The 27,123-nt window shown below is 46.0% G+C and overlaps 1 protein-coding gene across 1 annotated transcript in view; it reads left to right on the top strand.

Annotated features, from left to right (window-relative positions):
* The window catches only part of map2 (microtubule-associated protein 2), a gene marked incomplete at both ends in the record, with an annotated part of 41,815 nt that extends 16,951 nt beyond the window's left edge, over positions 1–24,864 (top strand). Inside the window, 17 exon segments of the mRNA XM_080019519.1 lie at positions 268–483; positions 2,517–2,852; positions 3,952–5,873; positions 6,333–7,053; positions 7,174–7,431; positions 8,212–8,349; positions 9,425–9,486; positions 11,240–11,375; positions 11,708–11,764; positions 12,700–12,838; positions 17,375–17,515; positions 17,517–17,544; positions 18,042–18,134; positions 21,287–21,379; positions 23,369–23,450; positions 24,323–24,435; positions 24,655–24,864. Coding sequence (XP_079875645.1) covers positions 268–483; positions 2,517–2,852; positions 3,952–5,873; positions 6,333–7,053; positions 7,174–7,431; positions 8,212–8,349; positions 9,425–9,486; positions 11,240–11,375; positions 11,708–11,764; positions 12,700–12,838; positions 17,375–17,515; positions 17,517–17,544; positions 18,042–18,134; positions 21,287–21,379; positions 23,369–23,450; positions 24,323–24,435; positions 24,655–24,864 — 4,745 coding nt within the window.
* Between the last annotated feature and the right edge of the window lie 2,259 nt (positions 24,865–27,123).

Below are 27,123 nucleotides of genomic sequence, written 5' to 3'. Positions count from 1 at the left end.
GCTCTCACTCTCACCTTGTGTCTCTTTCTTACTCTTCCCCTCTACCTCTCTCGCTCTCACTCTCTTTTGGCTCTCTCTCGCTTTTATTTTCTGGGTCTCCCTCTCCTACTCCCTTCTTCTTCTTCTTCTTCTTCTTCTTCTTCTTCTTCTTCTTCTTCTTCTTCTTCTCCATCTCTCTGTACCTTCCGGTGTGTGTGTCTGGTGTGTGTGTGTGTGTGTCTGGATTCCCCTGCAGTTGTTTCTCCTTGTGTCTGTCTCGTTTCATAGATGTAGGGGATGAGGAGGAGGCAGGCCCTCTCCGCCGCTTCCAAAATTCTCGCGAGAGGTGCAAGTTCCTCGCCCCCTCCATCTCTGTGTCCGTGCCCGAGGACGAGCCCTACCACTCGGACGAGGAGTACTATGAGCACCCCTTGTTCAGCCCAGAGTGGACGCACTCGGGCGGGCGCCCCACGGGGCAAGCCGTGGCCTTTAGACAGATCGAAGGTGAACCGCGCATGGTTCCTCAACGCACGCCGCTCTCCCCTTCCCCTCTCCCGAGCCATCGCTCCCTCCCCTCTCTCTCTTTATTTTTATCTCTCCCTCTTCTTGTTTTAGCCCCCTTTCTTTCTGTGATTTGACCCGCGCTCTCTCTCTCTCTATCTCTCCCTCCCTCCGTCCGAATGTCTGTCTGTCCGTCTTTTCATTCGTCCGTCCGTCCGTCCGTCCGTCCGTCCGTCCGTCTGTGCGACTTGTTTGTGTGTCCTTGTGGTGTCTGTTTTGCTCAGAAGCTGGGCACTTTAAATTTTTTGTTCGACAGTTCCATTTTTTTCTCCTCGTTTTTTTGTTATTTTTTTCCTTCACTTTCTTAAAACAAAGCCATTTGCTGCCTGCGGGGGCCACATTTTGAAGGGTTTCAAAATTTAAGAAACATATGCACAAGTAAAGAGAACTGACTTCATCTGGACTTCATCTTTATCTTCCACACACCAGCAGTTTCTACGGCGATGTTTTTCCAAGGATGCCTATTCGCATGAAATGAGATGGAATGGCATCCAAGATTACTGGGGTTCCTGGGGGTCCAAATGGCTTTTCACTAATACCACCGAGATTGGGACCTTCATGCTCATGTTCCTCTGTGCCCATCATCTCTCAGTGCTGTGTTTTTGGTGCCATCATACCCGTGAGCAGTCTGCTCTGTACAATGCCCTACCATCATAACCCCTCTCAGTACGTACCAAGGTATTTTTCACGCACTCATCGAAAAAAGCCTTTCAGATACAAACACACACACACACACAGGCTTGAACACAGGGGCCACGAGAAACACCAACACTTTGTTCAGGAATGATTTCTTCGGGCTGGCAGGTGGATGTGTGATGTCCTTCGTACAGCCAAGCAGTTGTGTTTATCCACACGTATGTGCAATGAACTAGGTCAATTTCTTGCATGTGTGTTCTGTAGGCTATTGCATAGTGTTATAGGTTTACCATACATGGCTCTTTTTATCAAGAAGAATACTGTTCCAGGTGTACTGTTTCATTTTCTGCTCCGAGTTCCCTCAGGCTAAGTGAAGTTAAGTGATTTTTGGACCGCATAGTGTTCTCCCTGGTGTATTATTGGGTGTCATGTTATATAGATGCATGGAAATTATATTTACACTGGAAGGGCCAATTGTATAAACTCCTAAGAGACAACTTGAGCTGGGCTTAATCGTATTACCTTCCAATACTTGCACCTCTTAGGAGTAGAGATCTTTTCCCCAGTAGAGATATTTTCCCCAGCAGCTCCACGGGGGCTCCATTGGGCAGCTTCATTCAGTCCTCTCCTCCCCGACAGTCTCTGTACAACCAACAAAGAGCTAATGACACCCCTCTCCGACATTAACCAGCACACAGCTAAGCCAGCAAGCGAAATCCACTCCCATTCCTGCATGATGCCTTACTCTCCTCACCCACCTCCGCAAGCTGCCTAAAGCAGCATCTCTTGGCTAAACAGACAGAATACCAAAATAACAGCGGATTTGATTTATTTTTGTATTGGTGTAGTACAGAGCATATTTTAGGTCAACCCCTTGATGACAATAGTGTTAATACAATTTAAAATGTATATATACAACAACTATATTTCATTGTGTATCAGAGACAAAAGGCGCAGCAGTATTTAGATGGCATCAACTTCCATTTGGTCATAACCTTAAACAGAAAACCTTTGGATGGACAAACTTCTATTGACTTCATCGTAGATATTGTCAAGCAAGAGAATAGGGTATATGTAACTGCTTACTGGTAATGGTAGTGCATGAAACAACACCAAGACAGCCACATCTAGTAGCTGCACAACACAACTGACTGGAGTGAACTACTCACACGCAGCATATATGTACATCTGTGATGTATTTATATCTGTCGACAGCAGCCCACCATTTGCCATATCTTCCCTGAGCTTGGTGTCCCAAACGTTAACTGTGTCCCCCACATGACCCAAGTCTGTGTTGCCCGTAGTCTTGATCTGTCCACCTCTCCCCCCATGTTTTTGAGAAGAAGAGTCCACGGAGGCTTTTACAGCCGACTACGAGGCGGAGGTGGAGGAGGAGGAGGAGGAGGAGGAAGAGGAGGAGAGTACAGAAGCAGCAGAATCTGAGGCAGGTCTTGACGAGCAGCAGTGGAGCGGGGAGGAGCCCGAGTTGGACAGCCCCCCGGCTGAGCCCTTAGAGCAGGCAGAGGCCTTAGGCGTGGCCAAGGCTCCGGCCCTGGAGCAGGCCCCAGCAGCTATTGCTGCTACAGACAGCTCTATGGACAGAGAGGAGAAGAAGGAGGGGGAGGAGAAGGAGGAGGAGGAGGAGAAAGCAGAGGGTGAGGAGATCCCTGAGGAAGGTGTGTCCTGCCCTCTGCCCTCCTTGCCTGCATGTAACTGCATTGTAATAAAAACCTCAGACACCCACGAAGAGTAAATCTAAGCCTATGGCATAAGCATTAGAATCCAGGTGGAATGGCAAACAATCCTCCCATCGCTCTGCTAAGGCTGCAAGGCAACACAGGCTTGTCGGTGAAAGATCCCACACTTATTTTTGCTTTTCTATTTTTTTTCTTTATCTTTTACGCTTGCGGTTTCAGTTCCTAGCTGCGGTTCTTGGGGCCGGCCATTTTTTCTGTGATGGTGTGAATTGTTGCTGAACATTATGCTTTTTCTTAAAATGGCAGAAGGTTTTACTCTTTCATCATGTGAACACGTCTGGTATGCATTTCAGACAAATGATTTTTATTTATTCACATAATTAAGTAATTTAAATTCACACAGTGAATGATCTTTAGAATATTTCCCGTTGGATGTTGCTTTGGCTGCTTCATATTTAATGCAGTGGTGTTTAAATGTAAGAAACTATGCCTCTAAAAACGTATTTTCATTATTATTATCATGTCAGTGTGCAATCGGCATTTCTCTGTCATTCAGCACTTTTAATTACACTGTTTTTGTGTTATTGTAGAAGATGACATGAAATCATGACATTTTCAGGATTGTCACTGTTCCTCTCACAAAATACTCTAATTTGGTTTCATGATTACCATTCTGATTACCGATTGTGTGCCAAATTAAAATTGAACGGATTTATTACAACTATGTTTTTGTTACTGTGTGAAAGAATGACAGAAATGCTATTTTACTGAGGACACGTGGACTTTCGACCCATCTGTCATTGCTTGGTTTCCATCAATCAGCATCACAGTTGATCCATGCCGGTTCCGTCACATCCCATGCCATTGTCTCATCCATCTGTGAAATGGTGGACTCCATGATCACGCTGTTCTTCTTCAGTGATGGCTGTGTCAATGTGCTGTAAGTTTCTAAGAATAGCTTTGGCTTTGATTATGGCTTTTTCCAAGACCATAGTTTAATGTTATCTCGCCCGCAATATGACAAAGTACTTTCTTGTGATGATGCTTCAGAATTGCAACTTAAAGGTTGTACTTTCAGCTTTGAAGATGGAGTCAGAAAAGCAAACCAGTGAGCAGAGTGGCTCCATGAGCCCAGACAGCATCGGATCTGAGAAGCGTCCCGAAGAGTTTTATGAGCCCCAGATGCAGGGTTTCTTTGCTGGGGAGCGAATGGTACCAGAGAGCCCTACCCTGGACATGCAGTGCTTTGTTCCTCCAAATGTTCAGATCCAAGCCAAAGAACCTGTGCGATCACTCACCCTTCAGCCTGTATATGGAGAGCCAATGACAGTGTCTGAAAAGCAGCCTTCAGTGGAAGTGGTAGAGTTCAGCAGCATCACCGCACCCTCAGATTTCTCTTCAATGGGAGTCAAAGGAGGAGACTCAGTAAGAGAAGCGGGTGACAAATCTGGCATGTCAGCATATTTTGAAACCTCAGCCATGGATGTTGACAAGGCTCCACATCACAAGGCAGAAGGTTATTATGAACTAACCACAGTTGGGGAAGAGACAAGTGCAGATGATTCTTTGTCTCAGGAAATCAGTTATAGCACACTGGCCAAGGTCCAGGTCAAACCAGAAACTAGGGAGGACCCAGCAGAAGATACAAAGGTTTTCCCAGTTCCTGACAGGAGTAGTGATTGCAGGCTTTCCCCTGGAAAGTTAGCCCTGGAGCAGAGAAGTTACTCCCTTAACATCACTATTGGAGCCATGGATCCATGTGGACAAGGCAAAGCTAGAAACTTCTCCCCACTGGCTACAGATATTATGTCTTACACTAGCGGAAGTTTAGATGAATCTGCTGATTACCTCCCAGTTACCACTCCTGCTATGGAGAAGCCTCCACCCTTCCCTCCCCTTATCCTGGAAACCGCAGCCTCAGTCACCTCAGAATCTTCCTCTCCTCCACTGACATCTGATCCAATAACAAAAACTAGCCCTCAACCAGAGTCTCCTGAATCCCCACAGCCCCCTAACTTCACCTATAAAAATGGCACAGTAATGGCCACAGACCTGCCTGAGATGCTCGACCTTGCTGGGACACGTTCGAGACTGGCTTCAGAGAACACGGACCCAGAAATAATTTGTAAAAGAGAGGATCAAGCTGAGGGTCCTGCTTTATCTGATGAGCCACTGGCTAACATGGTTTCAGGAGAACAGAGTCCTTCAGCCCTCAAGACTGAGAGTCAGCTGGAAGAGATGGGCTATTGTGTGTTCAGCGAGTATTCAGGACCCATGCCATCCCCTGCAGATGTCCTCAGCCCAATGACTGCGGCTGCACAGACTTTCATTCCCTCTGTCCTTGAGGAGAAGGTGGCCGAGCAGGCAAGGAAATTGGCAGTTAGGGACACATCTGAAGAAGATAAGAGCCACCCATTAGAAACTGCTGACCGCACCAAAGAGTTGGACCACAAGCAGGCAGAGATGAGAGTGGATTCGACTGACGAAAAAGGGAAGATGGCTGCAGATGAAATGGTGAATAGTTCTCGCACCAAACCTGAGGAGACCCCTGCCAGCCAGCCTGTCGAGCCCTTTGTAACACCAACAGTAACAGTTACTCTTGAAGAAGGTGGGAGGTCTGAGAGTGGGGCCGAACGGCAGCCCAGCGGCGAAGGTTCGGCCTCAGAAACAGAGATTGCAGACTACGAGAGGCAGATCCGCAAACTGGAGATGGAAGACCGTCCTCTCAGTGTGGAAGAGGAACGAGAACTCCAGGAGCTGAGGGAGAAGGTCAAGCTGGTCCACCAGGAAGCTTACGAGGAGGTGGATGCTGAGGATGTGTACCAGCTGACTGGTGTGGCCAAGGACCGCATTGCTCGGCCCGTCAAAACCTCTCCGGCCTCCTCTGTCGAAAGCAACATTGACGACGACAAACTGCTGTCCCCGGTGCTCTCCCCTGCTAAGCTCAAAGAGGTGGAGGTCTACGGTTCTCCTAAGAGGGCCGCTTCACCAGGGTTTGGCGCAAGCAGGGAAGAGAAGGAGAAGAAAGAGAGGGAAAAGAAAGAGAGAGAAGAAATTGAGATGAAAGAGAATGAGGAGAGAGCGGAGGCAGAGAGAAGGATGAGGGAGGAAAAAGAGAGGGAAGAGCAAGAAAGGAAAGAGAGGGAAATCAGAGAGAGTGAAGAAAGGGAGGAACGGGAGAGAGCGGAGAAAGAGAAAAGAGAGAGAGAGGAGAAAGAGAAAAAAGAAAAAGAAGAGAGGGAGAAAGAAGAAAAAGAGGTCAGAGAGAGGGAAGAGAGAGAGAAGCTAGTGATGGAGATAAAAGAACGAGAGGAGAAGGAGCAGAAAGAGAGAGAGGAAATGGAGAAAAGTCAAAGGGAGGAGAAGGAACAGAGAGAAAAAGAGGAGAACGAAAAGAGAGCAAAGGAAGAGAAAGTGAAAAAGGAAAAAGAGGAGCGAGACAAAGCATCGTGTGCTGAGGCGGAGGAGGTGAAAAAAGAAGCCCCCAAGCCCGAAGGTGCTGCCACGATGGAAATGGGCTCCGAGGCCAAGGAAGGATTGTCCTCAGAGACAGTCAGTCCACAGTCCACACTGGCTGAAATGCCAGTGAAGGAGCCTGCTGAGGAAGAAGACGCCAAACCCTCAGGGAACGTAGCAGCAAAAACTCCGGAGGCTGTGGAGGTGCAGGATAGCAAGGAAGGCCTCGCGGTGGTAGCCAGAGCTGGGGCTAGGGCAGGGCCTTCCACGGCAGGAGTCAAGGAGATCCTTGAGCCCCGCGCTGCCATCGAGTCGGTGGTGACTGTGGAAGATGACTTCATCACTGTCGTCCAGACCATCGATGAAGCAGAGGAACCGGGACACAGCGTTCGCTTCTCTGCTCCCCCTGAGGCCGAAGCCCTCCACGTCACTGTTCCCAAAGGGGAGGAGGAGGAGGCAGAGGACGAGGCAGAGGAGGAGGAGGAAGAGGAGGAGGAGGAGGAGGAGGAGCAAGAAGAAGAATCTGTGGAATTGGCCCAGGAGGCAGAGATTGAAGCTGCTAGCCTGGAAGAGGTGTCTGATGTCCCCGAGGTCCCAGAGGCCCCTGCCTCCCCAGAAGAGCAGCACCAAATGACAGCGACGGAGGAACAGTCAGAGAGCTACGACCGAGATGAAACCACCATGGATGACTCCATCCTTGACAGCTCTTGGATCGACACTCAAGGTGAGATTGATGTCTTATTTTCATTTTTTTTGTAGTTTAAAAAGTGTCTGTCCCTTTAAATAGCTGTAGTCAGCTATAGTCCCTGACAGCTGTATTTTTAACATCCATCTTCTTTTCTAGACGATGATAGGAGCATGGCCACCGAGCAGATTAAACCTCTGCCCAAGGTTCCCAGCCCGGCCAAGATGCCTGTGCTGAGAGAGGACAAGCTGCAACAGCAGCGGCTGCAGCAGCAGGCCAAGTTGGGGAGGCAGGAGAAGCCAAACAAGTCCAAGGTGAAAGGAGGCAGGGCCAAGGGACGCATCTCCACGCCAGAACGCAAGTTTGTCCGCAAAGAGCCAATCTACATCCCCAGAGAGGAGCTCAAGAAGAAAAAAGGTTCATTGCTGCTGTGCACATTCAGTTTTTTTTCCACTTTTTATTAAACATTTTTTAACAATTGCTTCAGCTGATGCAATGTCGAAATGAGGAACAACTGTACATGTTTTGAAAAAACAAGCAAAATTGACCAATTTACTTTTACTTTTGCTCTTAATTACTACAAGAAAATGAATCCAGAGAAAATTGTGAGAATAGTCTTAAAATATTCTTAATACCAGCTCTGACAGACAACTCCTACATTTACATTTAAATGATCTTTTTTTTGCGTTGTTTGAGTTTGGCATCCGGGCTCTTATGCTCAGCCTTCCCGGCGAGGTGTACAGCAACCATAGGTATGCTTAATGTATTAGAAATATAGGATTAATGAGCTGGAATCCCCCCACTGGATAGAAATGTAGAGCCTAACAAGTGGATGCAGGGGAGGTGGAGGGAGCAAAGTAACTTTACAAGCGGCAAAGCAGGTTGGGCAGGAGGAATTAGCTGTTTTAATAGGCCGGCCCATAAGAGCGAGGAAGCCTGTGGAGCAGTCGAGTTGTCTGACAGAACTTGCTCTGCAAGCTACGCATCATTACAGATGACTTGAAATTTGCTCTTTTAACGTGACGAGCTTCAAAAGTCTCAGTAAGACAGTTTCATTTTAATTTTCTCAAAGCTCTCAAAACTAAAAGTTGGGGGTGGTCTCTTCATCCTGCACAGTTCTTGAAATAGTCCTTGCTTTGCGATATCGCTGTGGCCCATTGGTGGTTGTGAACAGCATGTGTCCCTCCTGTGACCCAGCCGTGATAAAGAAAACCGAGTTGACCAAGAAAGCCGAGGTCCAGACACGTTCGCCTTCCAGGAGGAGTGCGAACAAGCCGTCCGCTCGCCAGACCCGGCCCATCCAGCACCATTCCTGCCCCAGGAAGCGAGTCACAGGTGAAGCAGCCTCGTCTCTGGCGCCCCCGCCCCGCCCGCCACGGCTCCGGCCAAAGGACGGGAGCCGCCTCATCTTCACTGTTGGCCACCATACCGTTATTTTTTTGTCTGGTTTTTTTTTGTCTGGTTTTTTTTTTATATTCTGTTTAGTTGTTCCATTTTGTTTCATAGGTTGACGTTGGTTTTGTTGTGTTGTGCTATGCTTTGATTTATATTGGTTTCACATCACAATAAAAATGAACTGCCTCACATTTCTCATTTCTCATATTTTTCCCCTCATTTTGTTTTGTTCATTTTGTTCCGAAATGTGTTTAATTCTTTGTCTTCGACCATGTTTCTGTTTTTATTTCATATATATATTTTTTTTTACTTCAGTGACTGTTGAGGAACTGAATGCCGAACGACTAATTACTATTGAATACCAACATACTTAAACTTTTGTGTCATGGTTCATCACAATTTCATTTTGTGTCAATAGAATGGCCTTGTTTTGAAGACTGTGGTTATTTTTCTGGTGTTCCGCAGACTTCTATAGCCGCTCAGGTTATGGTTGCCAGGCAACTGGTGGTTTTGCAGTTTCATCCTGGGGGCTGATTGTAGCAGTGGCTCCTTGATGCTCCCCTAGTCAGAGACATTATGGAGCAACTTCTGTGTTACGTATTTGACGATGGAAGCTCAGTCGAGCGTTGCCCCAATTAAATTTATTCCAGGGGGTGTGGTTTTCCTTACATAATACCAAATCCCCCATTCTCTATGATGTTCTGCCAAAGCTCTGCAGAACAGACTTTCCATACCCTTGCTGTGGAGAGGGACTCGCTCCTACAGACTGTGCAATTTGTCATGTGGTTTCTACCGCACCAGATTTCGGGGGGTATTCAGAGTTACACAAAGTGGGGTTTTGCAGATAATGAGGGAGAGAAGGATTACAACCTTTTCTCTGTTGGCCAGATCAGCAAGGCCTCCCGCCGACGTTCCTTGTTCCTCTGTCCTGCCCTCATGCTGCCTCTTCTTGGTTCTCTGCCCCTCTGTGTCTCTCTCTCTCTCTCTCTCTCTCTCTCTCTCTCCCGCCTCTCAGGGCCGGTGCTGGACAGCCGTCAGCCGCTCAGCGTGGCCAGGAAGTCCCTGGACAGAGCGTCGGTGAGTGTGTGAGGCTCCGCCGAGGCGCTGCAAAGAGCTGATCTCTACAGGGAAAAACTTAGCAGACAAATAACTGATTATGACGCTGCCGCTGTCATTTGGACAGAGTCAGAGCAAAACCAAAGGAATTCAGAGGTGTTTAAAACCGAGAAACAGGAAACATGTTTTTTAAGAACTGGATGGTCATTGTTCGTTCAAAAGCTATTCTGACCTTTGTTGGAATGGAAGATCACTGTGTGTTTGTGCGTCTATTGAGAGCTATAAACACCAAACCTGGCGTAGCTGTTATATTTCCTTGTGTTTCTACTCTGAGAAAGGATGCCCCCCTCCCTAATCCAAGATACATTTTGTGCTTATTTACTCAGTGGGCGGCTGAACCACCCGCTGACATTTTCTGCAACAGCTGCGGTCGTGACTCCGTTTTCCCTCCTCCACTGTAATGACAGTTGTTCTGTTCCAAGCACCCAGTTGTGGGGCATTTAGAAAAAGTCAGGTCATTCACGTGTACCCAAAGTGCCGCTTTGCTAATAGCTGCCTCAGACGAATTACAAGTAATTAGCTGCTGCGTTTGGACATTTTTTAAACCCATCTCCAGAACGTCTCTTTCATGCGTGTTGCCATGGGCACGAAATTAGTTCTTGCATGAGCTTTTCACGAAACACAATGTATTTTTAAACATTTTTCCTATTCGTAAAAGGTTCTTTTCACTGTATTTTAATGCATGCCACATAGTCTCATTATTTCTGCATTTCATGATTAATGTGCATGTTTTTGATAGTAAATACACAGGATCTAATGTTAATGTCTCAATCGTCAAAAAGTATACTGAAATGTGTTATCTAAGTCTACTTACACGTACTTACACTACACTTAACGCACATTACGACTAGTGTGCCAAGGCTTTACTTTAAATCACATACATAAAATATTTTTTCTCTTGGGACAAGGGACTCCATCAGATCCTGGTGGCAGATGACTGGTAAATGCCGAATCAAATTTAAAGTCGTCTTCATCTGTGTGTCCTGTGTTTTTGATGGTGTTGTGCATCTCATCATCGTGATCCTCCCCATCGGCGTCGCCGCGCCACCTCAGTGCCATGCCCATCGCTTGCCATTAACAAAGATTCCCACCGCCTTGTCGCGGGGGTCTGCCAGCTCCACCCATCTGCCCGGTCGCCCGAGCACCTCCTCCTCTTACAGCCACGCTTTGTCCGAGGAGTTAGTACAGACCTGTCTGTCCTCAGCTGAGACCAGAGGCTCCCCGGTGTTTCACCGAGCTGTGGGCAAGGTAGGTGGTGTATCGGTGAAATAGAGATGACACCCACTTATAAATAGGTATTTAAAATCTCTCCTCCTTTCTCCTTTATAAGTGAGCAGGACGGCAAAGGAAGTCTTTGAAATATGAATTGGTAAAGCTTGAAGGGAAAATGGATCCTCCCCTGCATATTATTTTTTTTTCCAATGTGGATGTCATTTATTGTATTCAGGTGCCCTGTGGTTTTTATACTTCCCTCAGGTTTTACCTGCAAGAGAAAATGAATGTAAACTGGGGTACTTTCAGCCGCAGGATTGAGCTTTTCAATGAGATCGGTGCCATGAGTGGAATTAGATCCCATAGCGATGAATGCACAACCTGCACAGTCTCATGCCCAATATGGGCATGCCCTGCATTACGGCTGCTACTCCTATGTAGGCCAGTGGTTTAATGTGTGTGTGTGTGTGTGTGTGTGTGTGTGTGTGTGTGTGTGTTACAGGATGGGGGGTTGCGGAGCCCTGAGAAGAGTACCTCGCTGCCGCGGCCCACCTCCATCCTGAGTCGCCGCAGTCACCACGAACGTGACGAGAGCTCCTACACCAGCTCTGGTTCCATCGCCCCGCGCAGACCCGCCTGTAAGCCATCTTGCTGGAATAGCTACCTGCCTATTTTTCTACCTACCTACCTACCTGTTTATCCTCCTGCTGTATCTTTTTTACCTACTTACCTACCTACCTACCTGTTTATCCTCCTGCTGTATCTTTTTACCTACTTACCTACCTACCTACCTACCTACCTACTTACCTTTGTACCTACCCACCTGTTTTTTCTCGTTTCTGCATCTTTGTTTGCCTGTCTGATGCTCTCATAACTCACTGTTTGCAGCAGACCAACCCCCACTTCTCAGACCCGTTGCACTTTCCTTACAAAATAAAGAAACAAACCGTTCCCCTTTCCCTTCCTATAGCGTTCCGCACTGAGATGAGGGCGGAGCATAGGACAGGACGGGCCCCTAGCATGACAGGTAGAAAGAGCTGCTACTGAGTCGCCTTGGCTTTGCACTTCTTTTGTCCAATTTGTCATTTACATTTCCATCAGACCGCCTTTAGCTTTGCCTCATATATTCTAGCATGTTTTCATATCTTGATTGTGAAGACCTTTATTATTTTCGGTTTTCCTGCATCATCGCCCCCAACTTCCTGTCACTTTCTGTTCCGTCAAGTTTACCCTCAGTGAATTGAAAAATACCGTTCGTTGTACGGAAAGTGTGAGAAAATATCATCTAATTTTCATTCACATTTCATCAAATTTTTATTCACACCCGTTCAGTCTGAACTTGTTCACTAGTTAATGCCATGTTTTACTTGATGCTGTTATGTTTGCGTTGGCGCGTGGGCTGGCTGATATTGAGGCAGTTATCACAACAGTCACTCGATATCTGTCAATATCACAACGTCTTCTTAGGAATTAAAAATCCCACGTGAAAGGCCCCGAGGCTCCCAGTTACTTCTTGATTCCGAAACTGACATATCAGAAACAGCCATTAAGACACAACAAAGCATTTGACAGGATTGACTCAGGTGATGAAGTGATACGGGACCTTCTGAAGAATCCAGTCTAACGCTATGATAATTTAAAGTACTGCAGTTGGAAATGTACTCCAAGTGTACTGTATATATCGGAACCTGTTTTCTCATCATGATTAATTTAGACGACAAATTGGTCTATCACAACAGGAGATATTGTAATTTCTTGATGATCCGATACCACCGAAGGAGGATAACTAATAGTATTCGATCATCACGTCATTTTTCATCGTGGATTATCACATAGTGATTTTCATAATAATCCAGGAAAGCCTTTGCAGTGTGCTTCTAAATGACCCATTTAACCTTTCACCCGACTGGTCTATCTCACCCCCAACCCACGCTCACCCACCCCCCACCCCCCAACTAACAGGCACGGAGTCGGTTCGCTCCCGTTCGGCGCGCAGCGGGCACTCCACGCCCCGCACCCCGGGCTCCACGGCCATTACCCCGGGCACCCCGCCCAGCTACTCGTCATGCTCGCGGACGCCCGGCACCCCGCGCTCCCTCAGCCTCATCTCGCAGGAGAGGAAGGTGATGGCGGTGATGCGCACCCCGCCCAAGTCGCCCGCTACCACGCCCAAGCAGTTGCGCATCATCAACCAGCCTCTGCCCGACTTCAAGAACGTCAAGTCCAAGATCGGCTCCACGGAGAACATCAAGTACCAGCCCAAGGGAGGCCAGGTATGGTCGGCAAAAGTACAAGTCGAGTTTCTCCGCAGATTTTTCACCTATTCATGTTATTCAATCTCTCAGATCTCTGACTTGATACTGTGTTTTTATGGCTCATTGTGAGTGTCTCCATCCCACCCCAAGCTTTGGACGTTACCTGTGGCTTTCTCTTACCCCTTGTCCCACATACTGTACCTACCCAATCTCATAGTCGTGCCCTCTCATCCTCCTCCAATCTTCTCCTCTTTCTTTTGTCTTCCATTCTGAAGTCCTGTCATGGCAATCCAGGTAAAAAAGCACAAGCAGTGATTCAACTTTTGAATTGTGCTCCTTCTTGCAAAGAGAGCACCGCGTTGGGACATTCGACCCAATTAAGCTGCACTCTTTCAATGCTCAACACAATCAAAATGAATATATTCAATATAATGCAGTACAGGTTTAGAGTGTCCCTGATAAATGGACTCCCATTCAGTGTATAGGCTGTGTCTTGTTACCACTGCTGTGGCTACGCACAACACCATCGTATCCTTCTTAGACCGGACTCTTACTCCAAACAGACTGTATTTGAGCCCCACGGCTTACTGACCCGCTGCATCTCGAGTCTCAAGCGCAGTTGTGGCGCTGGGGACGGAAGAAGAACCACGGTAGAAGGGGCAGTGTGTTTGTACAGATCAGCTCTAACAAGGCTCGGCTGATAGGAGTGTGAAGGGGGGAAATAGCCTTGCACTGAATATGTGTCACTCTCTTCTGCATCAGTAATCATGTTTGTTGCCCTGCACATGCAAAGTTCCTCATTGTGTCTGTGTGTGTGTGTGTGTGTGTGTGTGCGTGCGTGCGTGCGTGTGTGCGTGTGCGTGTGCGTGCGTGCGTGCGTGTGTGTGCGTGTGCGTGCGTGCGTGCGTGTGTGTGTCCGTCCTTTGAGTGTCTGGCCAGCAGACTCTGACAGGTTGTGACAGCTTTTGCTCCCAAAGCAGAGGAGGGTGTGCGATCTGGGCAGCAAGGTGGCCCTTGCTTTGACCCCCCTCCAGAGCCCCCTACTTCTCGATAACCTTTATTTTTTGAGGCAAGAGCTCCAGAAATCCAAGCTAGGTACTAGCCTGGAGCCTAACAACTCAGACTCCAAGTCATCAACGCCTTTTCATTCACCAAATTCATATGTCAATGTCGGTTTGAATATCAAGCACAGACAGTGAACAATATTCAGGCATGTGCTTGGGTACATCTGGATGATTGATATGTGTCAAACAGTTTTGGGTTCTTTTCTGACTGGTTGTATCTCTTAAACAACTCCCTAGTGCTGCAAAAATGAGTCACAGCTGAGTATATGTAAATGCTTGTGTGTGTGTGTGTGTGTGTGTGTGTGTGTGTGTGTGTGTGTGTGTGTGTGTGTGTGTGTGTGTGTGTGTGTGTGTGTGTGTGTGTGTGTGTGTGTTTGTGTGTGTGTGTGTGTGTGTGTGTGTGTGTGTGCGCGTGTGTGTGTGTGAAGACATCTTTGCTGCTCTGGCAGCACCACGTTGCCATGGAAGCCTCAGAGAGCTATAGATGGGGGGGATGGGGGGGCGTAGGATCGACGCACACCTGACAGCGAGCGAGGCGGTGAAAACACAACACAGGTGCTAGACAACAACAACAACAAAAAGGGAGCAAGATGTCTATTTGCTGTAGCTATATGATGTATGATGACGTATGTATGATGATCATGATGTGTGTGTGTGTGTGTGTGTGTGTGTGTGTGTGTGTGAGTGCGTGCGTGTGTGTGTAGCTCTGTGTGTCGGCAGACGTGCTGTCTGGGCAGAGTTTGACCCGACTACTCCCCCAAATTCCCTAGTCTGTCTCTAGCACCGACTGCCGAAAATGTTATCCTGGCCTCATAGCGCTTTCTGCCCCTTTTATAGGATATCTTAAGAGCGGTTTAAAGGCACATTAATGTTGCTTTCTACTGAGGCTCAGTAGAAAGCCTCCGGACAAAACACTTAGCGCCTCTCTCTCTGCTACTCTGCTATTTATGCCGTTTTAGTGGATTTCAAGGGAGAAAATACCTTGGAGAAAGGGAAACGTTATATGTGAAATACCTTGTGGTCTGCCTGACTAACAAGCACATTTTGCCCTATTAAATAAGTGCAAATTCATTATTTGTATCGTTTATATTTGATACTTGTTGTGATATAAGTAGGACCAAAATGGGGATACATTTCAAATCCAGTTCTTGTCTAAAGCGATATTCTTCATCTGTAAATAGAAATAGTTTGCATTTTTGTGCAACAAACTTTTTGTCCTTGTCTAAAAACATGCCCAGTCGTGCCATAAACCTTATTCTTGCTCCTATAAGGGGGCTTTGAAAACACCAACTGGGGCTGTGCGCTTGCAATTGTCAGCTGTTTGGCATTTTGAGAGTTTCCTGTCAACACCCTATTGTGTCTTACATTGAGCCCAAAGTCACTTCAAAAGGGAAGTCTACTGCCAACTCCGGCACTCAAATCAAGTAGCCATCTTTATTACACACAAACTGTGTTATATCACAACTCGGTCAATTTTATGTGGGCTGCCGAGGTGATTAATTAAATAACCGTGCTGTGTGCTTCGTACGCTGTTTAGCACGGGCAAGCGCTAACATTAGATGCCATTTTCTAGATAGTTACTGGCGTTACTTGCTGCAGGATCCACAATCACGTTTACAGTATTTGTTTGTTAGTTGAATATCTGTAAGCGGAGCGGCTAATTTGCATTTCAAAGCCACAGAATAAGAAACAGAGGGGTGAAGAGGCATGCTAGAATGGCTAGAATGCATAATCTGAGTGGTATTTTCAGCAAAAAACTTAAAAAAGACCTATATTAACTTGTTTTAAAGGAGTGAATGAATGAATGAATGAATGAATACACTTACAAACTAAATATTATTTTTCTAAAGTGACAAACCCTTCAGAACTTATACACATTCCAAGTTTTTTTGAAGGGGAACCAGTTCAAAAAAGGGGCAGACAAAAAAGGCATTCATATCCACGCAGTTACAGAACATGCCGTGTCCCATGCTGGTCAATACCTAAGAGACATTTCCATCATGTGGATGGCTGTGGACGAGGGTAAATGTTTGCCCCTCGAACGGAGCGATCTTCATAACCTTCTCTCAACCTCAACTATTTCGTAACTTTGATCCTGCATATATATGAGTATACCACCCAAAATTCCCCTTTTCGTAGTACTGCTCCAGGATAATCCTTTAGGTAACCTCGCTATGCCCATGGAGAACCACCCCCCACCCTGAAGCTGACCTGTCCAATGACTGTGCTTGTAGAAGCTCAGAGGCCAATGTCTTCCGACCCTGGGCAATCGCACCGCCTCGTGGATCTGGAGATCAGTGCTCCGCCTCATCTCCATCACCCTATATCTATCATCCGCCCACAGCCTAACATGGACCAAAGACCCACTGGTATACCTCAGCACCGTCAGGGCTATCAGCATGTTAACAATCATACACTCCCATAAACATCATACACTCCCTCTCTCTTTCTCTCTCTCTCTCTCCCTCTCTCTCTCTCTCTCTCTCTCTCTCTCTCTCTCTCTCTCTCTCTCTCTCTCTTTCTCAAACACGCAACAAAGCTGTTGTCTAACATTTTGTTGTGACCGTGTAATGTTCTTGTCTTCCCCGATGTCCTCCCCGATTGCTTCACGCGTTCACCTCCATCCGCCATTTAAGACGCCCATCTCTATCTCTGCATCTCTCCATAGATTCAGATTTTAAACAAGAAGCTGGACTTCAGTCACGTACAGTCAAAGTGCGGCTCCAGGAATAATTTGAAGTACACTCCCCGTGGAGGCAATGTACGTACCCTTCGACCTACCACCTCTCCCTCCTTCCCCTCTGTCCCTGCCATGCTCCATACAGGAGATGGTCAAGGACACTGACCGAGGAATAGAGTAGACACAGCCTGTCCATAGCAAATCTATTAAGAGGGTTGAAGCCTGTTTTGGTTCTTTCAGCTTCTGTTGGAGAGCTCTGGCGGGGTGCCTAACACTCCCAAAGACATATGGATATTCCCGTTACCTTCTCAAAGGGCTTTTGCAGGTCAACATTACTAGGACAATTCGACACTTCCTCCTGAGCTCTCCTTTTTAACCCTGGAACAGCCAAGGAAAAACTCCCCCAAAAGACCCAAAAGGTAAGAAGGAAAAACACCTTTTGAGAAGGGAACCTGTGAGATCACACATGCTAATGTTCCCAGAGGCTTTCAAAAAAGATAATTGGTGTCAAACGTGTGGCCTCCAAACATCACTATCAGACCCTCTTTGTAATACTTGGAGCACTTTTGCCCTTCTGCGTCCAAAACTGAAGTTTACTCGTCATGCTCGCGGACGCCCGGCACCCCGCGCTCCCTCAGCCTCATCTCGCAGGAGAGGAAGGTGATGGCGGTGATGCGCACCCCGCCCAAGTCGCCCGCTACCACGCCCAAGCAGTTGCGCATCATCAACCAGCCTCTGCCCGACTTCAAGAACGTCAAGTCCAAGATCGGCTCCACGGATGCTCCAGGATAATCCTTTAGGTAACCTCGCTATGCCCATGGAGAACCACCCCCCACCCTGAAGCTGACCTGTCCAATGACTGTGCTTGTAGAAGCTCAGAGGCCAATGTCTTCCGACCCTGGGCAATCGCACCGCCTCGTGGATCTGGAGATCAGTGCTCCGCCTCATCTCCATCACCCTATATCTATCATCCGCCCACAGCCTAACATGGACCAAAGACCCACTGGTATACCTCAGCACCGTCAGGGCTATCAGCATGTTAACAATCATACACTCCCATAAACATCATACACTCCCTCTCTCTTTCTCTCTCTCTCTCTCCCTCTCTCTCTCTCTCTCTCTCTCTCTCTCTCTCTCTCTCTCTCTCTCTCTCTCTTTCTCAAACACGCAACAAAGCTGTTGTCTAACATTTTGTTGTGACCGTGTAATGTTCTTGTCTTCCCCGATGTCCTCCCCGATTGCTTCACGCGTTCACCTCCATCCGCCATTTAAGACGCCCATCTCTATCTCTGCATCTCTCCATAGATTCAGATTTTAAACAAGAAGCTGGACTTCAGTCACGTACAGTCAAAGTGCGGCTCCAGGAATAATTTGAAGTACACTCCCCGTGGAGGCAATGTACGTACCCTTCGACCTACCACCTCTCCCTCCTTCCCCTCTGTCCCTGCCATGCTCCATACAGGAGATGGTCAAGGACACTGACCGAGGAATAGAGTAGACACAGCCTGTCCATAGCAAATCTATTAAGAGGGTTGAAGCCTGTTTTGGTTCTTTCAGCTTCTGTTGGAGAGCTCTGGCGGGGTGCCTAACACTCCCAAAGACATATGGATATTCCCGTTACCTTCTCAAAGGGCTTTTGCAGGTCAACATTACTAGGACAATTCGACACTTCCTCCTGAGCTCTCCTTTTTAACCCTGGAACAGCCAAGGAAAAACTCCCCCAAAAGACCCAAAAGGTAAGAAGGAAAAACACCTTTTGAGAAGGGAACCTGTGAGATCACACATGCTAATGTTCCCAGAGGCTTTCAAAAAAGATAATTGGTGTCAAACGTGTGGCCTCCAAACATCACTATCAGACCCTCTTTGTAATACTTGGAGCACTTTTGCCCTTCTGCGTCCAAAACTGAAGTTTCCTCTTCTTGTTGGTTGTCTGGTTGTTTATATATACCCCTGTAGATGAGGTATATACTCTATGTCTTCCTTCCACAATGTATCATTTCCTTATAATTTACCCGACAGCGCTTTGGTCGGCATTTGTTATTTTTAAATGTGCTTTTAAATACATTCGATTTGACTTGACAATGTATTCACAGTCAGAACTGCCTCTCTTGATGCTGCCAGTCGCCCCATTGCCACTTGTGCATTCTCAAATGCCTTTTAAACGCCAAACAAACATGCCCACAGTTGCATTTCAGAAAATGTTTTGGTCTCAATAGGCTATAGGCTACTTATCTGGAAGCTGCATATGAAAAGAGATGGAACTACACATACGACAGAAAATCATTTATTGGAAATAAAATGAAACTCTACCAGAAGGAAACACTGATATGCAATGTTATATACCCACATTTTGATCCTTAAATGTAAAATCAAAAAAAAAAAAAACATTCAAATTTGTAACTGGAACTACTGTATAGCCTTTGCATGTACGAATCCTGCTGGGCTTGGATAATTTGAACATTCGAATAAGTGAGTTTTGGATTAGCAGGGTCGTTCTGTGTTTCTCTGGGTGGGTGTAATGTTGGAAGGTATGCCTTGGTTTTTTTTATTTTAGGCACCATCTTGAAATCTCCTGTGCGAATTAACTTAATAAAAAAAAAAAATATTAATGCATTCTCTATCTTCCACCTTTTCTGTCTTTTCCTTCTCTGTCTCTGACCTTTAACCATGTTTCCCTCCACCTTTATGTCTTGTTTCACTGGGGGAGACGAATTCACAAAAGGATTGTGCGGCTTTTGCAGCCGCTAAACCTGCGCAAATAACAGAAAAACAAGAAGAACAAATGTTGACAAAAACGGTTCCATAATTCCTGTTAAACTCAAAAGATTAAAACATAAAATAAAATAAAAAAAGTTATAGGTAATAGCGATAAAGTGGTCAAAATTGCCATTGAACCACAGATGGCATTGAACCTCAGCTCCGCAGGCTGCGGCCTCGGGTGCAGGGGCCCGGAACTTGGTCGAGCAAAACATATGAAAATAACTGCCATCATCTCTACATAGTAATATTAAGATTGAGTCAGAACTGGAATTTCTTAAGTTAAAATGTAAATACATACACATTCTATTCATGTAATAAATGAACTGTGAGGGAAGAGTAAGTTTTATTATACATTTACTCATACTATTTAAATGTTTTATACTCACTGCACATAAACCTAACAAAACGTGTAAAACCCGGGGTATCTCCCCGTTACACGGACCCCCTGTTACCCGTGTCTGCGTTGCCCATCTCCACGTATCTGGGTCTCCCCCTGCGCAACCCACGCGCAATTATTTAAAGTTTTATATTTATTTAAGACTGATAATTCATAAAACGGGCAACTGTACGCTTAAATGCGTAATGGCTCTCCAATCACACGGAACATTTCCTTTGCCACATGGACAATTGCGATCAGATGCTGAACAAGCGCAAATTGGACTCAACAACAAAAAAGACGCTGAGACGGCACAGACAGCAGGCGCAACTGATAATTCATGCCGCTTTTAGCGGCTGCAATCAATTCATTGTGAATTGTTTTTCCTGTAAAGATTTATGGTTTGTTGTAAATGTATTTTTGAAATGTATCTCAGATCTGTTGCGTTGTTGTGCTGTTCCTGCTTTGCTTTGTCTGTTTCTCCTACCGGTCTCCTTTTAACTACGGAGAAGGCATGGCCATGGCCAAATCGGTGATCTAACTGCACAGCCCCAAAGACGTACCCAACGGCCCTTTCAAAACGTGCAGTTCAATTCAAGTTGAGAAAGAGGTTAAATCCAGTGTTTTAGGAGGCGCTGTTGTTATGCTACTTGGATGGCTATACCATAGGGTCAAGGCTTGAGCTGATAGTCAAATGCATGTGATAAATCCTTCAAGACTTCTGGTACAAACCACTGCTCGTCATGGAAAGGTGTTTGACTTGGTTGGAAGTGACAATGACATCCATTTTGAGAGTCATCAGAGAATAGAACCAACAGTGCTGCAACCGAACACAGAAAGGATTTTACAGTAATGTACACTTGACCCTGGTTAATGCCGGAAATTGGCAGTAGAAGATACTTATACGGTATGTATGTACAGTATATATGTATGTATGCATATAGAAAAAAACCCAAATGAAGGAAACATGACTGACATAATTATACCTCATAATTAAAGCTCACTGTAAAAAAAAAACATTTTACGGTGGAGCAGAATTTTGTACAAAATGGGATGTTTCGATATGGGATGGACGACGGGATGTTAGAAAGCTTTCTCCATTTTGGACTCTCCTTTGCAAAATGGTCTTGCTGTCCATTAACGCCAAACATTTCTTTGTCCGTTGTGTCAGTAAGTCCGCTCACGACAAACTCTACAAATGGGTATCTTGGCGAATTGACTTAACGAATCCACCACCGCTCGCGATGATTTGAAATATATCAAATGGATGCCGGTGTGACCAGGGCCTGAGACGGCCTAAGGTTGGAACTGCATCATGATAAGTGAGAAAAACGTTTCAGAGAAGTTTGAGATAAAGTGCCATTTCCCTCCCCCTCAAACTCACTGTCTCCCTACCGACTCTGGCCCCTTGCAGGTGCTCATCTCCAGCGTTAAGCTGGACTTTAGCCATGTTCAGTCTAGGTGTGGCTCCCTGGACAGGAGGGGCCACTCAGCTGGAGGTGGAAATGTGAGTCTTTGCACTGTCTCTCTCTCTCTCTCTCTCTCTCGCTCTCTCATCGTTCCTGTGTGCTTTTGGGTGTTTATTCTCGTTTTCTTTACATTCCTTCTCATTTTGTCCTTAACCATGTGCAGTATCTTACATGCATCCCGGGAGCGTGGGTGCTGGCGGCCGCTTCGCACTCACACCTTATTCCTCCGGCCGTGGTTTGTGTCCCAATGGGGGGAAACGGGCCCGCGGACCGCTGGAATAACAACTGGCTTTTGGGCGCATACTGTAATGAGGAGTCTCGTTAAGACCGAGATCGGCAGATCGGGTTGTCAGATCGGCGGAGAGACGAGACGATCTGCGGCCCATGGTTCACCCCACGCCGACACAAATCACATTCCATCTCTGTCTTTTAACTCTGATATATCCCTGCTGGCCCCATGCATGACACTGGGCACTGTAGATAAAGAAAAATAATGGTTCTTACCTGTTTCTTGGGAATGCAATTTGGACAAACTCAACGCTGGTGTCTCAAGCAGAGGAGGGCAAAGAAGAGGTTCTTTGAAGAACTTTGGACTGAAATGTCCTTGACAGAACCAAAAATGATTCTCCTGAGACGTCACTCAGAAGAACCACTTTTGGACCCGGTTGGCGCCTTTATTTTTCTCTGTGCATGTTTAGTGGAAAGAAACTGACCAAACAAAGGCCCCCAGGGGTGTCTTGATGAACACGATGGCTAAGGCATTTAGTTTGTCCCCTCAGCATCGTGTGGGTCCAATCTGGTAATTGCTCTGTGTGTACCCTGCACCCTCTCTAAATCCCTTCCCAAACAAAATGATCGAATCAAGCGGGAACAGACTCGGAAAGTAAACACCGGTGCTCAGGTTACAAGAAAGCGCCTCAGCCGAGGCGCTTACTCGGCAAACGGAGGTCCAACCACAGGGGTTAATTTAGATGGACGGGCAGCGCTTCCCTTCTTTCCCGCGCTTGCGGGTGATTTCATTCCACTGTGTCTAAACCTCTTCTAACCTCAGCTCTGTCTGCCGTCTCATTGACTCTCCCTTCGCACCATCTTTGTTTTTTTAACCTCTCTCTTCAGATTCCCAAGGGGGTTCTTGCTTGAGTGTCTTTTGCCCGTGGCAAATTTCAAATCTGAAGCGCCCTCTTACTGTCTTCCGGTCGGACATTTATAGTATGGTGTTTCATTTCACAGGTTTATGGTATATGTTCAAACGCTGAAGGGCTATCTTTGAACTATCTTTGAATTCTATCTGTATCAGAACGTAGCTTGTATTTGGGCTCAATGTTGACGCAGTTGGTGTAAAGTAAAGGACACCAGATGGCAGCATCTGCATTTATCAGATTGGGAGGAATTCTTAAAAATCTTGAAAATGCAAAAAAAATTTTACCGGCCTATAATGTGTATTAGCATTATTTAGTTCGCTTTGAGAAAATGTGTCTTCAACTTCTTAAAAAAATATTAAAAGTGCACAATTCTATCGATTTTTAAAGAGAAATAAATAACTTTTAAAAGAGAATAGCAGACAAAAGTCATCTTCTAAATGACAATGTTTTGCGTGCTGTTATGAGATCATTTCTGTCACAAGAAAGAAAAATTAAGTTTTAAGAAATCTTCTTCACATACCATAATTGTTTCCCTTTTTTTTTTTCCGAAATGTAGTTTTTGTTTCTTATTTCCTTTTATCGAATTTGGCAGTGTGTTTAGTATTTGCTTCTATTCTAGAGGCACATTGCGTGTCAATCACAGACAAAGGGAATGAAAACATGCTGCCATGAAAAACCATGAAAAACATCGTACAGTTGTTCCGTTATTCTGAAAGGGTCGCCATCAGCTTGAGCACATTGTGTTTTTCGTCCTTCCAGTTAAGGAGAAGCTCAGCTTTCCCGCCGTTGTCCGCCCCGTGTGTGAAACATCATTAGCGTTATCCATGTAGCGTTATCAATGTATGTTCTTTTTCGGCTGAACTATGACCACACCGCCCCCTGCAGGTCCAGATCCAGAACAAGAAGATTGACGTGAGTCACGTGACCTCCAAGTGCGGATCCCTGGACAACATCCGCCATCGACCAGGTAATGGACGGACTCGGCAGTCATCAGTTATAGCGGAAACGGAGAACAACCTTAAAGCAAAAAAATGTTGAATATTTTATGTTGATCTTTACCTTCTAGCCGTGACCGGGCGTGAGAGATTCCCCTGAGGGCTCCGCCCAAACATGATGTAACGAGAGGGTCAGATTCAGCTTTGACACGTCAAATTCTTCGCCCGGCTTAAAGCCCGACCTTGTGTTTTCTCAAGAGCCACGGCAGAAGCACAGGAACGTCAGCGAAGGACAAAGTCATAGTATGAAATACAATCTTTAGGGAACAATTGAACAATCTTTTGTATTTTTTAAAAGCTGAATTGTGGTTATTCCCATTCAGCAGGACATCTCTCACGCCCGGTGAGGGTTGGATTAACCTGAAAATCATTTGAATTGATCAAAAATAGCGGCCCATCCTTTAAACTTTCCCAAACCTTGAATACCTCATATTACATATTATATGTGAGATACATATAATGGGTAGCGAAAGAGAGTGGAACAGTACCAGCAGCGGATCCCTGATGACGGCGGTAGGAAACCCTCGGTGACTGAATTGTGTTGCTGCAGCGCCATCTGCAGGCACTTTCATCAAGCAACTGCAGAAACGCTCACCTCTTTGGGATGTCATTCTTACATTCTCAGGGTTAACATTTGAACGAATTCCGCGTGATTGAAGTCGTTCCTTTTATCCCCGACAGATATTTTTGCCCGAGCTAAACCACAGTTCATGCATCTCCCATCGCTTTAAGTGAACCCTTTCATGGGTGCTGTACTTCTGAGAAGTAATATTCAATCTGAAGTATTTCACCTTTTAATTTTCTCCCCCACCCCCCATCCCCTCTGTGACCTCTCTGATTGCAGGGGGCGGCAATATACGAATAGAGAGCGTGAAGCTGGACTTCAAAGACAAGGCCCAGGCCAAGGTGGGTTCCTTGGAAAACTCGTACCACACTCCCGACAGCGGCCACAGTCTGGTAAGTGTCACAGACCACGCCCCCCCGGCCCCCGTTTCCAACCCCACCCCTGACGGAAGCGACTCCCCTCCTTCCAGCCCATTCTGATACGCGCCCTTACTGACGATGAAGTTAGCCAGGTAAACCCCCCCGAACAAGAAGCCGTGGGTCCGAACATATCTGGAGGTATCTTTTAACCCCCTCCGTTTGCCTCCTCCTTCCCCCGCCTCCCGCCCACAGATCGAGAGCCACAAGGTGCCGTTCCGCGACCTCACCAAGGCGCGGGGGGACCACGGGGTGGAGATCACGGCCCAGTCGCCCGGCGTGTCCCCCCAGGACCACCGGGAGAGCCACCTGTCCTCCTCCGGCAGCCTGAACATGCTGGAGTCCCCCCAACTGGCCACTCTGGCCGAGGACGTCACCGCCGCCCTGGCCAAGCAGGGCTTGTGAGAACCTTACACGCTTCTCTACAAATCCCTCTTTTCCTGGTACTGTGGAAGCCTCAACCCCTTGGACTGGTCCCACCTTCACAGTTGACCCCTTTGCTTCTTACCCACTCACCCGCCCGATCCCCGCTCAGCTACAACCGCCGTCTTTACAGGAAACCGCCTACTGCCACAACCCAATAGAGACTCAACTGAGAAACGTGTCCACACTTCGGTCCTCTTTTTCGCGCGCTATATTCACGCCCTATTCATTCGTTCCCCTTTTGGACAATGGTGCATAGAATAGTTCAGTCTGAGCGCTGGTCCCAGATCGTCGCCCAAACGGTTTCTCTTGTCTCGGACCAGGGTGCCAGGTCTAGAAGCTGCCTAGAAGGAGGTCTAGAAGAAGGCTGCCACGCAACGGTCTTCGTTCGGTCTCGGATCAGTGCTTGGAGCAAGCTATAGTGTTTCTTTCTTAACTTACACTAAATAGGTTAATAGTAGTCGATGTGGCCGAGACACCAAGTGAGCACGTGTTTCTTTGTTTTATTTATCGCTAAGTAAAATGTGCATGGACGCCGACACCCCCGCCCCCACCCCCAGCAACACCACCCTCAACAAGTCAACTATTCTTACTGTCATCCATAGATATGATATTTAACGAGTATAAATATATATAAATACATGTATAAACACGTAAGTTCTTTGCCACCGACATCTCTGAAATTGATTTTAATAACTGTCTGGCTATAACTGTAAAAATTACATTTAGAACTGCAAAAATTGCAAGAACTAGTCCATGTTATGAGACGCATGTATTGACTCTAATACAAAAAGAGGCTATTTTGTATTTTGAAAAATGAAAAAAATAAGATTCAATCATTTTAGTAAGTTATTTCCTGAATCAATGGGGGACAAAAAAAATTGACGAGTCCATGTTTTTTTTTTTTTTTGTAGTTTTTAGTTGTTTACAGTATTGCGCTTTGTGACGACCTTGCCGATGTTCCTGAGGAGGAGGCACCATAGACTCAACTTGTAGTTCTCTACGCAAACTGTTTATAAATTAGAAGAATCAACGTCGATAGAGCCTGTATCTTCATCCCACGCATCTCCATTTGGGGGAGGAAAAAAAAAAAAAAAAAAAAACCCAAAAAACAAACAAAAAAAATCAAACCCCTGAGAATATATTGTTGCCTTGTTGAATAAATCTGCTTACTGTAGATGATCTTCGCCTAGCAGGGATATGAAAGGAGCCCCCCAAACCTCTGTGTGTGTGTGTGTGTGTGTGTGTGTGTGTGTGTGTGTGTGTGTGTGTGTGTGTGTGTGTGTGTGTGTGTGTGTGTGTGTGCGCGCATGGGTGTGTGTGATTCCATCATTTTCTTTTTATTGGGATGCCAGTGTTTTGTGGTGATATTTGGGGTCAAAACAGTGGAAGAAAACATATTTTGATGAAAAAAAAATCCATAAAAGGGACATTTTCATGAAAGAAGAAGCAAACTGACCGCCTGTTAGGAAGTGTAAATCGCCTAGTCTTTAGTTTTTCCTCCTTTTTTTTCCAGTCACACATTTGTGGTACATCTTTTTTCTCCTAGCCCTGCAGCTCTTTATTATCCTCACCCGTGACTGTTTGTTGGCTTCTGTGTTTTTTCTGCACAATCCCTCAAAGCCCTGTACCCCCCGCGCCCCACCTTACAGCAACTGTAAATGTATTTGAAAGGTCAAGTAGATGTAAGCAGTTTTTTTCTTCCTCCTGTTGATATGACACCAATAACAGCAGATAATAATAATAAACTAAGAACAAAAACTGAGATCTGAGCGTTGTCGTTATTTAATCAGTTGTTATTTTTTATTTTAATTTATTTCGAGGGACTCTCATATTGTGTAAATAGAAACAAAAACATGGCTAAATTTGATTTAAAAGTTTAGACATCTGTGTCTAGATGACCATATTAACCATCATTTTGATGTACTGGTATTATCAACAATTATTACACGACACCATGGAGTGCTGGATTCTGATTGGTCAATAGCAGCAGTCAGTCAATTATTTCTGAATACCTGCCGCCGTTTAAAAAACATTCAAAAGACAATGAATCTGATTAAAAGTGGACGTTTGGTAGAGCTCTGTGCCCACTTTATCGCTCATTCTAGCTAATAGATTTTACGTGGAATTAGCAAGTTACTTCAGCGGCCCCCAGTACCCACTGGGATATTGCGGAGCGTGTCCTACAACTTCTGGCGGAAATCCAGATCTGTAATGTAGAGTCAAAAACCAAGCCATAAA

This window comes from Zeus faber (assembly GCF_960531495.2).
Source record: "Zeus faber genome assembly, chromosome: 18".
NCBI lineage: Eukaryota > Metazoa > Chordata > Actinopteri > Zeiformes > Zeidae > Zeus > Zeus faber.
Note: the sequence above shows the minus strand (reverse complement) of the source record. Positions and strands in the feature narration are given on the sequence as shown.